Source organism: Schistocerca cancellata, chromosome 1, assembly GCF_023864275.1.
Source record: "Schistocerca cancellata isolate TAMUIC-IGC-003103 chromosome 1, iqSchCanc2.1, whole genome shotgun sequence".
In the NCBI taxonomy this organism is placed as follows: Eukaryota; Metazoa; Arthropoda; class Insecta; order Orthoptera; family Acrididae; genus Schistocerca; species Schistocerca cancellata.
Window position 1 is genome coordinate 986,030,905 of NC_064626.1, and position 17,912 is coordinate 986,048,816.

Genomic DNA, 17,912 nt, shown 5'->3' on the forward strand with positions numbered 1-17,912 from the left:
CTGATCAATTCAGATCCACCAACCTCATTTGATTCTCCCTTTTCCTCATCTTTGGAAGAATCTTTTTCTGCATTTTCTTTAGCCATTTCCTTGCGATGAATTCTCTCTGCTTCTTTTCTGAGAGCCCTATCATCGCGATAACGCACATAGCGCTGTAAGTGTGTGCGCGTGCGACAATGAATTGAAAGTTCTCTTTCTGGATTATCAAACCGTGGCAGATAAAGACGACACAGATCACAAAAATAAACCTCTACTTTCTTAACGTACTCTGCACCTGTAAAAGACAAAACCCAAAATACTTTACACTGAGTGTGCCACTTTCTTTAAATTACAACATACATGGTAATTTTAATAGTCATAAGTAGACTACCTATTTAAAGAAGCAGACAATACGCTGGTTCTATAAATAACTTAATACACTCTCTCCACTGAACTGTGCAGTTACAAATATGAATTATGCAAAAGTACGTACCACAGTGAGAAGGCACGAACAACCATCAACATCAATTGATGCAAGAAAGTTCTTTATTATTGCCGATCCAATCTGACATGACTTAGTGATGATTGGATGTTACCAGTGACACACAAGGAACAAGTGACAAATTCATTCTCCTCGCATAATCTTTCCTGACTTAAGTTATTCATAAACATTAAATTGCTTTTTGAGAGTATTCCGTTCCGTACAAACTATACAATATGACGAGAGGTAATTTTTTAGAGAATTATTCTACATAAAATTAGGGCATCCATTGTTTAATCACAGCTCCTTGAGGTGGTTAACTTAGATATGCTATACAAAAATGAGTCCTTCATACCTCACGTTTTCTTGAGACATGAAGCAAAAACTGACAAACTAATTATAGATATTGCCAAACCTTAGGATACAATGCAGCAGTTTCAAAATTGTGCCACAAGATCAGTCACAAAACGTTAATACCACTATTGCCATTTTGCCTGTACAGTTAATCCTTTATTGCGACTGAATCATACTTCATTCTTCATAATTTAAAATCAGATTCAGAGGGCTTACACTAAGGTCAACTTACATTTATTTGCACTGGGTATAGTAGTGGAAATTTCTATGCAGTATTGAAGTGTCACATAAAATGTCACATTAACATCTTACGCATTCTAAAAGAATTTTATGGTGAAATATTTAATAATTACTTTTAGAAACTAAAATACATACAATAACATTTATGAAAACAAACAGAATTACTGATGCTTACAACTGGCCTTACCTAAACAAATTTTTGTTTTCGATTTCTTCTCTTCACCATCTTTATTTTCCTTTGACTTCCCCTCACCTTCTGACTCTTCATCACCACTATCTGTCAAAGAAACAACACAATGAACTAACTTGGAAAGCACGAACACACACTGTACTAGCCCTTTCAGCCTAAGTAGTTTCATAAAGAGACCACCAAAGTATTTTCACGTTGTGCCTATTGAAATTGGAGTTTCTGACTGAACTAGTACAAAAATATTAATCTGTGCAACATCTTGCAACAAGAAAGGAACTGAGCTCCAGGCGGATGCAGTGGTTCTTGAAACAAATGGGAGTTGAGGGAAAGGTTATAGTGTTCCAATTCAGGTTTTTTCCTTCTAATGATAATGTGAAGGTAAGAGTTTTTCAGTTTACATCATCAGCAACTGTGACAGTTTCTACATTGTAGCTAATATCAAGTACTCCTTTTCCAGCAAAGCTCCAGGATAAGTTTTTTAATTCCTGAGTCTGCAAAACTAAAAAAGGACATATGTCTTTATGTTACCTTGTATGCATGTGCCCTCAACATTTCCTTGGCCATGTTTCCACATCAACTCACTAGGTGGCAGGGCTGTGCTTAGCAACACACTGTTTGGGTTGGTGGCACATTAGTTACAACAACAAAAGATGCCAATTGGGAGTAGAGAGTGAAATTGCAGGTGAGGCACTTTCAGGAAGTCTTGTTTTCGAATGGCCCAAAAGGTTTTGTGAGGGCAGAGATTCAGTGGAAGACAATCCCAGATCTGGTTGTCCATCTACAGCACATACTGCTGCAAACATGAAGAATGTAAGGCAGTTATTGCAAGGTCATCGTGTAACTGTGTGTACGATATCAGAACAAATTAATTTGAATCGTAAAGTTTGTCATAAGATTTTATGCGAAGATTTAGGGAATGGAAAATAATGCAAAACTTGTTCCTCAAACACTGACAACCAGAAAGAGGAAAGATGAATTTCTGCTGAACTATAGGATGGAGCCTGATGTGATTCCTCATTCATGTCAAAGATTATCGCTGGAGATGAAAATTTGTGCTACCAGTATGACCCTCTCATGAAGTGTCGAAGTAGCGAATGGCAGAGCCCTGGATCACCAGCTCAAAAAAAGTCAAATGTCAACCTTTAAGAACAAAGAATGTTGATCACATTCTTTAATAGTATAGTAATGGATTAGTTTACCATGAGTGTGTTCCTCCAGGCCAAATAGTGAACCGAACTCTCTTACACTGAAGTTTTAAAACATTTGCGACATTTGTGCCATTCTAAGGACTTGCTCTCACTGCATGATAATGCAAAATCCCATTCTGCTTTACCAAGAATCTGGCCAGACATGCTGTTACTGCCATCTTAGATCCATCTCTCACTGTGCAATTTTTTCTTGTTTCTGCGTGTGAAAAGGTACCAGAAACGGAAGCTTCCTCAAGATATTGCAGACATCCGACAGGCTGTGAATAATGAGCTTACAAGTAGTGCAGCTGAAAATTTCCCTACATGCTTTTAAGACTTTCAGAAACATTGACAATCGTGTACAGATAGCCGAGGAAACTACTTCAATAGAAGCTAGGATCATTTGGTAAGCGTCATTTTCTATTTTAAACAGCTGCAACCTTTCATTTACAGTAAGTTGGCGAAGATATCAGCAAAATCCTTCATGTGTGAGGTAACTACACAGCTTATTGGCGTGTATATTCCACCACCTCTTTGAGGATGAGCAAATCATAGTAAAAAAAAGGAAGTCTCAAAGGCAGTGTCTACTGCAGCAGCAAGTAAAATCCCGAACAAAGAAAATAGAAATGTTCTACGTGCAAAGTTGGACTATGTAAGGTGAAAGGAAGAGTGTGCTTTCCACTGTAGCGTTTTCATTTGATAGTACTGAACATTAAGTAATACGACTTTTTACGTATTTAAAATTAAGTATAATCTTAACATAATGGATTCTGCTTTTGCAATTTTATTCTCAGTTCTGCTTACTTCGCAATAATACTTCTGTTTAATACATAGTTGACAGAATTAAAAACGTTCATCTGCGATAAATAAAAAGGTGTCAGATTTTGTGTGCAACTCTACTAAAGTTGCTATCACTGCAGTGGTTTCATACCGGGACGAACAGTTTGTGGCTTAATGACACATTAAAATTAAGAAATAATGCTATATTCTGCAAGTAACACACAATTTCAACTCAGTTTTAAAAAATAATTCATTGCTCAAAGGCTTAAGTGATGACTATGAACATCTTTCTCATTAACTTCCAGTGAATTTGTCAGATAAGTTACGAGACTTTTACATATTCCTGCTACTTTCCCACCTCAAATTTACCATATTTACATTACCATATCATTAGTAACATTCTTCCCCGAATACGTGCAATGTCTTTAAGAACACTTCTGGAAACCTTGAGCACAAGATGTTAGTAACATTCAATGTGGATGTTGGGACTGCATGAATTAACACATACTTGTAAGCAGTAACTGAATTCTAAGATATATGTAGCCATCGGTGTAACTCCAGGCATAAATGCTTGCTCAACAAGATGCACAGTTAAGCATTTAGAAATAGTACTGGCTTACCATCAACTGTTCCCACAGAATCCAAGATCATGAATTTATCCATGTTTACTTCCTTCTCTTCCTCTTCACCTCCACTTGGCTCATTACTTCTTGAACGACGAGCCCTCATTCTTTCATCTAAGAGTGCCTTTCTCTGTTTGGAGAGGCAAGATGTTAAAAATACAATTTAGAACAAAATTAAATTTATGTAAGAAAAAAATATTTCCAAATACCTTGATATGATCCAGTGAACAAATGTGATTCTCATACATCATGGGAGATTTGAAACCCATTCGGCAAGTGCTGCAATATGGCATCAAAAACTTCCTCATAGCCTGTAGGATAAATAAATTTTCAGAACAAGCTTCCAACAAACCTACAACTACATCTAAAATGTGGGTCAGATAGACTTTTGCTCAAGGCAAAATATATTTATCTGCTAATAAACACACAACACCATCAGGAAGAGGAGAGCTATTAATTTTTTCTGGGATTGGGGTGGGAGAGTTTTTGTTTGCTCTTACAGAACATGACGAGTACGACAGTTTGTATCTATATCACGTTTGAGAACCACTTATACCAATCCACCCAGGATTGTGACGAACATTTTGTATTTACTCATGACAGCAGCCCAGGTGGTCACTGAGAAATTTGACTTGGTAGTGATTTGCAGTATGAATCATTTTGAAACAGTAAAATTTTAAGCCACTGGGGGTGGGGGAGTGGAAGGTGCAGGTGAGGGAGAGGGGGGAGTGGTGTCTAATAAATTCCATAGTTAATCTGAAAATAGTACTCACGCGGTGTGCTTCTGACACTTGGTGTTTTGTTTTAAGTTGTCTGTAATACAACTTACAAATTGGGCAAAAATTGTTTCTTGATGACAAAGTGCCTTTCAGTTCTTCATTTTCTTCAATAATGCGTTGTTTCTGGCGCTGTGACAAACGCATGCGGGCAAGAGTCTGTTTATGTTTCAAAGCCTGCTTACGCATTGCATTACCATGTTTTGATGAGTACAGATGCAATGCATACTCCTGCGACGAGAAGAAACATCTCAGTAACTTATGAACTTTTTGTTACGTACTTAAAAACAGAAGTTAACATATTGTCACAAATATCAAAACTAGTAATAAAAATGAATTTCATAGTTTAGTAAGCACTAAATCACAGTGCACTTACGTTTTATTTTATCAGACTGATTTTCACAAAGCCCATACTTTAGCTCAATTTATTCTAAACTGGTCAGATGTAATGTATTTGTGCCAACTGTCTAAAAAAACGACTTGCCAATCAAAAATTTACGGATGAGAACACCCTTGCAAACACAATGTCAGAAATTTTTAACTAGACAAAAGAAGCTTAATTAGTAATATTTTTGCTTGTTTAATTGCTACTGAACATAGGAACTATCTGGAATCTTACAAAATGTAAATTGCTATTACATTTTATACATACACCCACAGATATTCTTTTCTTGCATGCTAATGCAGACATATGGAAACAGAAACTGGAAATCTTAAATTGGTAGTACATACATAGCGAATGCATATGCACTATAACATCCAGAAGTGGCCTCAATAAGCTTGCAAGCAAAGAGTTACAGCAATATCTTTGTGGTTGTATACATGGAAGAACCCTGGAGATACTAAAAGGTATCAGATAGATTATATCATGGTAAGACAGATTTAGGAACCAGGTTTTAAATTGTAAGACATTTCCAGGGGCAGATGTGGAGTGACCACAATCTATTGGTTATGAACTGTAGATTAAAACTGAAGAAACCGCAAAAAGGTGAGAATTAAAGGAAATTGTACCTAGATAAACTGAAAGAACCAGAGGTTGTACAGAGTTTCAGGGAGAGCATAAGGGAACAATTGACAGGAATGGGGGAAAGAAACATAGAAGAAGAAGAATGGGTAGCTTTGAGGGATGAAATAGTGAAGGCAGCAGAGGATCAAACAGGTAAAAAGACAAGGGCTAGTAGAAACCCTTGGGTAACAGAAGAAATATTGAATTTAAGTGATGAAAGGAAAAAATATAAAAATGCAGTAAATGAAGCAGGCAAAAAGGAATACAAACGTCTCAAAAATGAGATCGACAGGAAGCGCAAAATGGCTAAGCAAGGATGGCTAGAGGACAAATGTAAAGATGTAGAGGCTTCTCACTAGGGGCAAGATAGATACTGCCTACAGGAAAATTAAAGAGACCTTTGGAGAAAAGAGAACCACTTGTATGAATATCAAGAGCTCAGATGGAAACCCAGTTCTAAGCAAAGAAGGGAAAGCAGAAAGATGGAAGGAGTATATAGAGGGTCTATACAAGGGCGATGTACTTGAGGACAATATTATGGAAATGGAAGAGGATGTAGATTAAGATGAAATGGGAGATACGATACTGTGTGAAGAGTTTGACAGAGCACTGAAAGACCTGAGTCGAAACAAAGCCCCGGGAGTACACAACATTCCATTGGAACTACTGGGGAGAGCCAGTCCTGACAAAACTCTACCATCTGGTGAGCACGATGTATGAGACAGGCGAAATACCCTCAGACTTCAAGAAGAATGTAATAATTCCAATCCCAAAGAAAGCAGGTGTTGACAGATGTGAAAATTACCAAACTATCAGTTTAATAAGTCACGGCTGCAAAATACTAACGCGAATTCTTCACAGACGAATGGAAAAACTAGTAGAAGCCGACCTCGGGGGAGATCAGTTTGGATTCCGCAGAAATGTTGGAACACGTGAGGCAGTACTGACCCTATGACTTATCTTAGAAGAAAGATTAAGGAAAGGCAAACCTATGTTTCTAGCATTTGTAGACAGATAAAGTTTTTGACAATGTTGATGGAAATACTCTCTTTCAAATTCTGAAGGTTGCAGGGGTAAAATACAGGGAGCGAAAGGCTATTTACAATTTGTACAGAAAGCAGATGGCAGTTATAAGAGTCGAGGGACATGAAAGGGAAGCAGTGGTTGGGAAGGGAGTGAGACAGGGTTGTAGCCTCTCCCCGACGTTATTCAATCTGTATATTGAGCAAGCAGTAAAGAAAAGAAAAGAAAAGAAAAGAAAAATTCAGAATAGGTATTAAAATCCATGGAGAAGAAATAAAAACGTTGAGGTTTGCTGATGACATTGTAATTCTGTCAGAGACAGCAAAGGACTTGGAAGAGCAGTTGAACGGAATGGACAGGGTCTTGAAAGGAGGATATAAGATGAACATCAACAAAAGCAAAACGAGGATAATGGAATGTAAGTCGGGTGATGCTGAGGGAATTAGATTAGGAAACGAGACACTTAAAGTAGTAAAGGAGTTTAGCTATTTGGGTAGCAAAATAACTGATGGTCGAAGTAGAGGGGATTTAAAATGTAGACTGGCAATGGCAAGGAAAGCGTTTCTGAAGAAGAAAAGTTTGTTAACATCGAGTACAGATTTAAATGTCAGGAAGTCATTTCTGAAAGTATCTGTATGGACTGTAGCCATGTATGGAAGTGAATCGTGGACGATAAATAGTTTCGACAAGAAGAGAATAGAAGCTTTCAAAATGTGGTGCTACAGAAGAATGCTGAAGATTAGATGGGTCAATCACGTAACTAATGAGGATGTATTGAATAGAATTGGGGAGAAGAGGAGCTTGTGGCACAACTGGACTAGAAGAAGGGATCGGTTGGTAGGACACGTTCTGAGACATCGAGGGATCACCAATTTAGTATTGGAGGGCAGCTTGGAGGGTAAAAATTGTAGAGGAAGACCAAGAGATGAATACACTAAGCAGATTCAGAAGGTTGAAGGCTGCAGTAGGTACTGGGAGATTAAGCTTGGACAGGATAGAGTAGCATGGAGAGCTGCATCAAACCAGTCTCAGGACTGAAGACCACAACAACATGGAAATCAATAATGCACATTTCTAAGCAAAACAAGGTCATGTAGAAAACAACTCATAAAAGAACTTACCTCTAAAATTTCCCATGCCCAAGTTTAAGAAACTAATTTCACATTTAAGAAAAAACTTTCTTTAATTATTCCTAAAATTTGCAAATTAGACAAGAGATTCTTAGTGACCATGAATTCAATGTCTTGTTGTTATATTTATCATACAATGAAATTAAATTTTATTTTCAAATGTATAAAAATAATAGAAAAACTTATTGGCTTAGACACTCTTCGCCAGTTGACACGAAATTATTAAAAATCTCTAAACTCTGTAGGGTAACAAACAGTGAAACTGTCAGTAACATTTTGTCACTTTCACACATTTCCATGTCAAAAGAGTTCATTTAAAATTAAATTTGTGTTATGTTTTACAGTTTATTACACAAAAAATTATTTAATCGGTGCACAAGTTCAAAGCGCTTTTGTTTCGCATGTTGGTATTCCAGTTGCTATGGGTTTATTTATTGACTGTCACTTTTTCTTTGTGGTTTACTGTTGCTATTTGAGTTCACATATTGTTATATTGTCATTTGGGATAGTGGACACTAGAAAATGGAGTGTCAAGTGGATAATTATGAACGTTTCTGACATTCTTTGGGTTCAACCAACAGTTGACAGCAGCAGAGCAACATTTGTACCGTGTATGGGAATAATGCCATTTGACAGAGCAGGGAAGAAAATGGTTTTCTCACTTGAAGGAGAATCGTTTTGATATTAAAGACTCTAAATGTTCATCAGACCCCGAAGGTCTTCCTGAATGTAAACATATGAACCCACAATAATCCTCATCAGAATACTTAAGAACTGGCAAATGTGATGAACTGTGATTATTCCACCGTCTTGTGACATTTGCATGCAATGGGGAAGGTTCAAAAACTGGGTGTAAGGGTATACCGTGTACGTTAAGCCAGAATTACAAAAGTCACTTCATTGGGAGGTCGTATGTGCAACTCTGCTTGTTCATAATAAACTGGCTAGTGAACAACACCGACCATTCCTATCCCATATTGTTACAGATAATGAGAAATGGTGTCCCTATGCTAACAGAAAAGAAGGGAATGGTTCAGTCTAAATATGGTGTACTGTGAATTGTTCCCTGGGGTGCAACCATCACTACTGACACTTACTTCAACAGATGATGATGATAACGATCATGAGTTGGCACTCGACATCACGGTCATCAGCACCCGGACGAAAAGTCAACATGAAATCTCATGGGTGGGGACGTAGGCAGTTCCCACATGCAGAGCAGTTTATACCATACTAAAGTCTGCCGCCCTTCCCCACCAGTTTAGAGATGAGGCCTGATAGTTCACAAAATTTTACCACTCTGTTAACACTGGTATCAGTATCTGCGAGGACCGTGTGCAGATCTCCAGCTAGACTGAGGGCTGCCCTATTATCAGTACACAGGACACACAGAGCCACAATATGCTGAACTGAAAGCAGCATGCCACAAACTTCACAGGAAGGTGGATCCTCCCCTGGAGGATGAAGCCATGTGTGAAAGGGCTATGCCCGATGCGCAGTCTCTTAAGCAAAACCTCCTTCCAGCGGCGACTGTCAACTGAGGTCTTGCAGGCAAAAATCAAGAACCCTGCCCAGTAAGACTGCATGAAGTGATGCTACTCTATGTACCTACCTTATTCATCTGATCTTCTGCTATCAGATTTTCATCTTGTCCACTCTATTGAAAAACTTTCAAGGAACTTACTTTCTGGATGAAAATGCTCTTTGAATATGGCTCTTGAGTTTTTCACCTCAAAACCATGCAATTTCTACATTCGCACAATTGAGAAATTACCCCAGGTTTGGCAGACAGGTAAATAGTGAAGGAGAGTTATCAATGACTACAGTCTTATACGTATCTGTTGTGTTTAATAAACTTACAGAAAAATGCTTTGAACTTATGCTCAAACCTAATATTTATTTTGAGGCTATTCCATCACCTGCTGTCATATCAAAGAAACTTTTAACTAGGCTTGCAGAATAAGCATGTAGTGTCCAGAATTCTGATGTGCTGCTTTACTGACAAGACTCACTCACACACACACCAATACATATATGTACTTGCTATCAACATGCTGCTAATGCTGTACTGTTAGCAAATAATGTTAAAAATTCCTACAAAGCCAAGAAGCACTGTGCTTTGATGCATTGCATCAATTTTCCACAAAACAAACATGCACAAAATGCGTAATTTCTTTGCGCTGCGAAGGATCAAATGTACACGCAAAGGTGAGCAAAAAATGCATTTCGTGGATGCACCTATCCAAATTTAAGACAAAGGCTTAAAGTGTATTTCATAACAAAAGTGCTTATTACCTTGAATGTTATGCACCTCGAATAACAGTGTGGGCAAGTCAACCGAATGAAAGGCCTTGACAGGAAGTTGGTCCGGCGATGGCCCTCTTCTTCACTCACTGCTCGATCATCAGAACCCTGCTTAATTGTAACCTGCATTTAAATAACACTGTAAACAGCCCAATATTAAGTAAATACTATAACTCACTAACAGTATGAGGATTCTAACGGGAATAGCCAACACTCTTCACAGTTTTTAGCTTTCATAATATACGTATCTCTCATAATACCTTAACAACAGTGAAACATGAACATATCTGGTAATAACGTGGTACGATTTGCTGTATACTTTCGGTAAATACATCAATAGGTAAACAATATTAAATTTACCTGCACGCTTAACTACTTAAATATGACATTAAATTCCAGCCGATATACTAATCCTTTTAGGAATGTACTTTAAAACTGGCAGTGTGTGTACAGGGCTTCCTTCAGTTTTATTTGTGCTACTAAGAATTTTATTACCTAAAATAACATTTCTATTCTTAACATTACTTCCAGAAGGACAGCAGCGACCTTATGGCAGTTAATGTGCTAAAAAGGACGACTGTTTTTGACACTTTTTGAGAGCTCATGGTATGAAACTTAGGACTGTAGTAAGTTATTTTAACAGTAATTTTCAAATATTTGATGACACACGCTGAATCTGTAATCTCAAATTCCAATGAAGAAGAGAGATTGGAGGTATTCAATGCAACAGTACAAGCTGTGTCGACTGAAGTATCCCATTTAGCTGAATAACAAACATTAAAAACAGGGAACCCACCATGAAGAGAGGGAGGAATGGTACGTGAGGAGACGGGAAAGGAGATGATACAAGATAGCAAATTGCAATGAAATACGCGTTTTCTGAAAAATATCTTGTCCAACTGATTACTGCAACATAGGTCTGCAAATGATTTCTAACTCAAATATTTTATTTCCGATCTCGACAATAATTTTAACATGACCGATTATATATATATATATAATATATATATATATAATAGAAGGAAACATTCCACGAAGGAAAAATTACCTAAAAACAAAGATGATGTGACTTCCCAAATGAAAGTGCTGGCAGGTCGACAGACACACAAACGAACACAAACATACACACAAAATTCAAGCTTTCGCAACAAACTGTTGCCTCATCAGGAAAGAGGGAAGGAGAGGGAAAGACGAAAGGATGTGGGTTTTAAGGGAGAGGGTAAGGAGTCATTCCAGTCCCGGGAGCGGAAAGACTTACCTTAGGGGGAAAAAAGGACGGGTGTTTGGTAAGTCTCATCATCTTTCTTTTTAGATATATTTTTCCCACGTGGAATGTTTCCCTCTAACAAAAGCGCTGGCAGGTCGATAGACACACAAACAAACACAAATATACAAACAAAATTCTAGCTTTTGCAACAAACGGCTGCTTCGTCAGGAAAGAGGGAAGGAGAGGGAAAGACGAAAGGATGTGTGTTTTAAGGGAGAGGGTAAGGAGTCATTCCAGTCCCGGGAGCAGAAAGACTTACCTTAGGGGGAAAAAAGGACGGGTATACACTCGAGCGCGTGCACGCACACACACACACACACACACACACACACACACACACACACACACACACACAAGCTTGTGTGTGTGTGTGTGTGTGTGTGTGTGTGTGTGTGTGTGCGCGCGCGCGCGCGCACCCCCCCCCTAAGGTACGTCTTTCCGCTCCCGGGTTTGGAATGACTCCTTACCCTTTGAAGAAGAATCTCAATATAGCATACTTGTCATGTTGTAGTGCTGTATATGGCGTAAAATTGCCATCAGCAGTCACACAACATTCCATGATTGATGTAAATCATACCATAAAGTTGTTAAAGTTGTGTGTATGTGCCAAGTTGGTTGTATGGAATCAGGTGGCTCAAAATGGAGACATGACAGAGTGGCAGAAAGTTTTTATGCTTGGTGCTGCACATGACCACAGTGTGGTCTGGGACACTTTGGAACAGCCAGTGAAATGTAGCACTCAAACGTAGCAATCAATATCCTTATCATTTGCTACCTACAGCACCTATTCGTCAAGGAGTGGTTTGATCTTGATATGGCATGCCTGAAGATATTTCTGGACACTGTTCCTTGACGAACTGGGGCCATTTTCAAGGCAAGATCTGGCGTAACATGGTATTAGTATGTCATCTCCCGAGAATGATGAATTTTTTGTTCCATGTGATTACATCCATCATGTGTAATGAATCACATTTTCCACTCAATTACGACCTAGAAATGTCGTTCTTTCAATGTTCATCGAGAAATGTCATTCTTTCAATGTTCATTTTGAAAGACAGTGGCAAAAGTTAACTATTCCATAGCATGGTTATAAACTGTTTGTACAATGTCAAAAGTAAAACCAGATACCAATAATGTCACCACAACAGATGCATATCATTTTCAATTAAGCTTTCTATATTCAAGACGTATTTCTTTCATTAGCACCTTATGGACCATTCTTAGACAAAGGAATTACAGTACATTCTATACATAATCTGTCACAACAGAATAGCATTCATTCAAACTTCCAATGATCTGAACAACCAAAGAGCACTTTAGTCTTGTTCAAATTTAATTTTTTTTAATTAACTCCTTGTAGTCTGAATCTCTCAACAGTCGAATGCAACAAATTTCCTTGATACAGAAATTTGTTAAGCTAGGAAGTAACACCAAACAAATTTTAGACAGAAGTGTGTTGACTACAACTGTCAATTGTCTCTTGGACCCATCTCTGACCACTAAGGACCAGTTAAATTATTGTGCTCCACCAACCCCCAGCTGCAGAGGAAGTACTTCAAATTGACCTCCCAGTTTTCCTTGAGGGCTATTGGCATGTTTAAGTGTCCCATTCTACCAACCCTCTCACTGTTGCATTAGAGTTACTTCTGTACCTCTGTGAATAATGAAGTATCACATGATTACCGATTCACAAGGACATACTAGGCCACGAATTACTGTCCGCCAGATATAGAACACACTAACTCTGGAATGAAGTATTTATGAAATATGACAACTGTTAGGACCACATAATTACCGATGCACAGGGGCAGATTGGGTTGCACATGACTGTCCATGAGATATAAAACCCACTAGCTTGGGAATGAAATGAAATCGTTTCACTACCAATTTGAAATAAAATTTTGATAATTTATCTACATTTGATACACAGCAATGTATGAGCTACAGTCAACCATATATGAAGTTCACACAATGCCTTATAACTTTGCAAACTCTGATATTCCATGCGAAGCTTTACTTAATTTGATGCAGCATAGTAACTATGATGAAGAAGAACAAGAAATTCAGTCCTTTATCAAGCGAAGATATTAGACTGTAAGATGTGCAACCCTCAAATTTGTTACTGCAAAGTTTTCTTAAAATTGGCAAAGTTTTCTTAAAATCGGATGGAAGTATTTCAAAGTGACCAGAATGCAGTATCTCAGCACCAGTACTGTGACAAAGTGGCACTCAGTACAGAATGTGGGGAGCCTGACTGTAGCAAGCCAACTGTATGTTTCATAATATTGGGTTCATTAACAGTATAAAATATTTTCATGTCTACGAGTACAGACTTGCTTCGGGCTTCTTACGTTTATATTTCAAACTACAACCAACATGTTCAAATTTACAGTTCATTTAAAGGTAAGCACATACATTAGAACAGTGAAAAATTACAACAAAAACAACGTAAATACTTATCTCAGTTCACATGGGTGTCAAGAGAACACTTATCAATAGTAAACATGTACAAAATGAGATCAATAAATTTTGTTGCAAATCATTTAGCCATCAGTATTCGATAGCTCAATGGGCAAGTGCCAGTCAAGTAAAAAGGGTGTGATCACCAGGGACTGACTGGTTTCACCTCACACAATGACTCATAATGTCACTTTTTAATATAACAACATTTAAAATTTATTTATTTGCCAGCATCATTGTTGACAATCCACATGAAGCTGCAGGTTTCAGAACAGTTGGCTCCCTAAAGCCAGTAAAAAGAAATAGCATATGAATTCCGAAAGTACCACACCTAAAAGCACTGTGGTGTTCACACTATCTGTTTAAGAATAGTTTTAGTACTATCAAATGCTGATGTACTCCTTTTGGGAGATATTTTAATAATATGTAAATTTCAGAAACTTCAAATAATACACAAAAAAGGAGAAAATTATAAAATGGCGCCATTTGAACTAAAACTTTCCAATTACTTTTAATAATTTTCAATTCAACTATTACCCCCTGTCGAACACTCACAGAAAACATACCTGACAATGAGCAGCGGATGTTATATGCACTTAATCCCTTCACTGTGATGTTGGGAAAGTGGACAGAAAACCTCTGTCCACAGCCAGGAACAGACTTTCTCACAGTGCTTTTCAGTTTCATTTTTTTAAATTTTTTACTTCTAACTAAATGAAACTTAGGGGTATCCAAACATAACTCTTAATACTTATTTTTACGGCTTTGAAGAAACAATCACTTAGAATTTCTTCAATGTATGATACTTTCGGAAATACATAAAATGATGCTGCAATCTGAACAATATATTGGGACCTTATTCTTCTTTTTGGAGCCAATCTCTGAGGTTTCTGCTTTCCTCCAGGTATGGGTGGAAGAAACTGGGAAACAGGGCCTGTCAGTTTCTTGGAAGATTCAACAGAAGAAACCCTATTTTGTTTTTTAACCCAATATTGACACTGTTCTTTTCGATGAGCTGTTTAGCCTGTCTAGATGACTGCTGAATCTGCGTGAGAAAGTAAATTCTGAAAATATCTATTTGTCTCAAAATAAATTTTACTCAAGTTCTGGAGTAACAAAATGTTCAAAATCATCTAATATTTCAGATTCATTGTTCACACAGCAAAATGTCTTTGAAACCAGAACTAGTTTCACTAAACTTGTGGCCTTTTGGACGAAATTCATTGTTCATCCAGTTTAACATTCTTCTGTCTGTTCAGAGATGGAGAAAGCATACCGCCATAAGTGGAAGATGATGCCATTCAGTGCACTGAAGCAAGTGAACAACAATGAATGACAGTAAAACAATGCAATTTTTACACTTAAGAGTGGTGTCTTAATAATGTCTGTAGAGTGCTGAAGATGCCATTATCAACACCTCACTGAGTTTGAATGAGGTCATCTAATAGGGCTAAAAGAAACTACATTTTCTTCTGCAATATTGCAAACAGACATGGTAGGAATGTAGCCACTGTACATGCCCTGCTGGCAGCAGTGGTCATTAGACTGTATGGTCACAAGAACACGGCTCCAGATGGCCACATGACACTACTGAGAGGGAAGACCATTGTGTTTTGAGTATGGCTGTGGCACATCATACTGCTCTCTGCAGCAGCAATTTGAGCAACAATTGGCACCACAGTAACAACAAACCGTTACATATCTGTTACTTCAAGTACAGCTCTAAGACAGGTGCCCTGTAGCATGCATTCCACTGAGCCCAGACACATTGGACCTACACTTTTGAATTATTGTCTGAGGTGCAATTTCGTATGACAGTAGTAGCACTATCATGGTTATCCCATGCACCAAGACTGCAAAATTGCATGTCAATGTTGTGATTCTGCCTGTTGTGCTGCCACTCATGAACAGCATTCCAGAGGGTGTTTTCCAACAGGATAACACTGGCCACATACCAATGTTGCAGTCCATCATGCTCAACAGTGTGTGGATATGCCTTGGCCTGCTCGTTCATTCCAGTCTCAGCCACGAACAGCAGTAACTACCCCTCTAATGATCAATGGAGTAGAACAGGCATGGAACTCCATCCCACAAAATGATATATGGCACTTGAAGAACATAATGCATGCATGTTTGCATTCAACATTCTGGCAGTTCAGGGTTGCCACAAGTTTCCCCAAGTGAAATTCCCTAGTGAGTTTTAGAATTTTTCCCTGACAAATTTTGACATCTCAAGGGTAAGTTAAGACGAAGTTGACAATCTGTCTTTGCAGCTACGGTACAAGAAACAATAGTGCAAATAAGGGAATATCTAACAAAAGCTTGCAAGCAGATGAAGTTTACTGATATGAGCAAAATATTAAGGAGTAACATCAACATTTTTTGTAATTAACTGTTTTTAGGTGGGAAAAGCAAGCCAAATGGTGTATGTTGTTTGTTTAGACCACAATTGTTATTTTACTTCAATTAAAAAAGACATATTTGGTGACAAAAACATGGATTTCCTTGGAGTCGCAAGACAGATTTAAAATACCTTAACTGATTTCAGAAATGACCTCACAAAAATGTTGACCTCTTAAAAGAAGGGTATACGGAGGGGAAGAATTGTGTAAACCAGCACTGTTGGTGACAGCAATAAAATGATGGTTCTACTATGTTCATTATTGCGAGTTATTACCCATTGTGTTATATCTATTATTTTACAGGTATTTTGTGATTTTCCTTTCGAGAAATCTGCAAGTACATAGCGTACAAACCATTAACGACTGACAAATTTCTTGTTATCGTCTGTACTTTCCAACATATAGACTACTTTGCAAGTGCCAAAATGCACTAGAACAAATAAAATGTTTATGAACTGCAGTGAGAGATTTACAAATCCTGAAATGCATCACCCATGGCCTCTGGCCTGCTGATGAGCACCACACACAGACAGACACAGCCTGCAGGGAGATCAGTGAGACTACCGTATTTACTCGAATCTAAGCCGCACTTTTTTTCCGGTTTTTGTAATCCAAAAAACCGCCTGCGGCTTAGAATCGAGTGCAAAGCAAGCGGAAGTTCTGAAAAATGTTGGTAGGTGCCGCCACAACTAACTTCTGCCGTCTAATATATGTAGCGCTACAAGGGGATGCTTTGTAGGCACAGAGATAAATACTGGCGCCAAAATCTCTGCGTCAGTAAATAAATTAAAAAAAAAAAGGTGGAAGACGAGCTTTTTTCTCCGCCCCGAGTTTCGACCACTGCATTTTCGTACATTATCCAACGAAGTAAATACAAATTCCGTATTGTTCATCTTCGAATATAGCAGAATTTCAATGTACTACGAAAATCCGACTGGCCAGACTGTTTGGGATGTTTGTCAATATGGCCAACTCTACGTGTTGAATTTTTTACTACCTGTGAGAAGAGGTGGTTGCTAATAGGAACCTGACGAAATGTGAATCACATGCAGTATTCTCTTCACCATAAGAATAATATGAATGTAAACATTATGCCACGTATTCTTTCGTGTTTGCTGCTATTTCATTTAAATCCTATCTGCCTAATAAACTACAAAACTAGAGTGAGACAACAGCAAACGCGGAAGAATATACGTATCGTGTCATGTTTACATTCGTATTTTTCTTATGCCTCATAGTGATACAGTCAGAAATTAAGCACGGCAACTGATTAGATTTTTAAATCTAAGATGACTAATTCCTGTGCAGAATTTGACGTACTAGAGAAGCGGCCGCAAAGATTTTCAAACGGAGAAAAATTTTCGCCTAACTCTCGTTCAGAACATATTCTATCATATGCAGTCTATTATTTGGTTCTTGTTGATCATTATCAAAGAAAGCAGTGTAAGTAACAACAAATAGCAGTCTCTTGCCATTGTTTCACTAGTGAGACGATTCCTCTCTTTTCTTTTTTTTTTTAATTGTAAGCGGCAGTAGCGCGCACAAAAGCAAGCCATGCCGCGCGCGGCGACAGGCCGTAAACACGCACTATCAGAATGAGACAAACAATGCATTACACAGTACAGTAATGCATTTTCAGCTCAGAGTGACGTTAACACCTATAACAAAGAAAACGGCACTTATCAGATCAAAGCAAAATAAGCAATCGAT

The 17,912-nt window shown here is 38.0% G+C and overlaps 1 protein-coding gene across 5 annotated transcripts in view; it reads right to left on the minus strand.

The window, feature by feature from the left end:
• LOC126088498 (neurofilament heavy polypeptide-like) overlaps window positions 1–17,912 on the minus strand; it is a 79,196-nt gene that overhangs the window by 1,469 nt on the left and 59,815 nt on the right. For 3 of the 5 annotated variants that reach the window (XM_049906640.1, XM_049906649.1, XM_049906656.1), the window contains exons 9-14: window positions 10,065–10,196; window positions 4,608–4,841; window positions 4,044–4,145; window positions 3,832–3,964; window positions 1,242–1,331; window positions 24–274 (exon numbers count right to left, since the gene is read on the minus strand). In XM_049906640.1, the coding sequence (XP_049762597.1) occupies window positions 24–274; window positions 1,242–1,331; window positions 3,832–3,964; window positions 4,044–4,145; window positions 4,608–4,841; window positions 10,065–10,196 (942 nt within the window). The remainder of the gene's footprint in view (window positions 1–23; window positions 275–1,241; window positions 1,332–3,831; window positions 3,965–4,043; window positions 4,146–4,607; window positions 4,842–10,064; window positions 10,197–17,912) is intronic. The other 2 variants (XM_049906674.1, XM_049906666.1) reach the window with 2 other exon arrangements.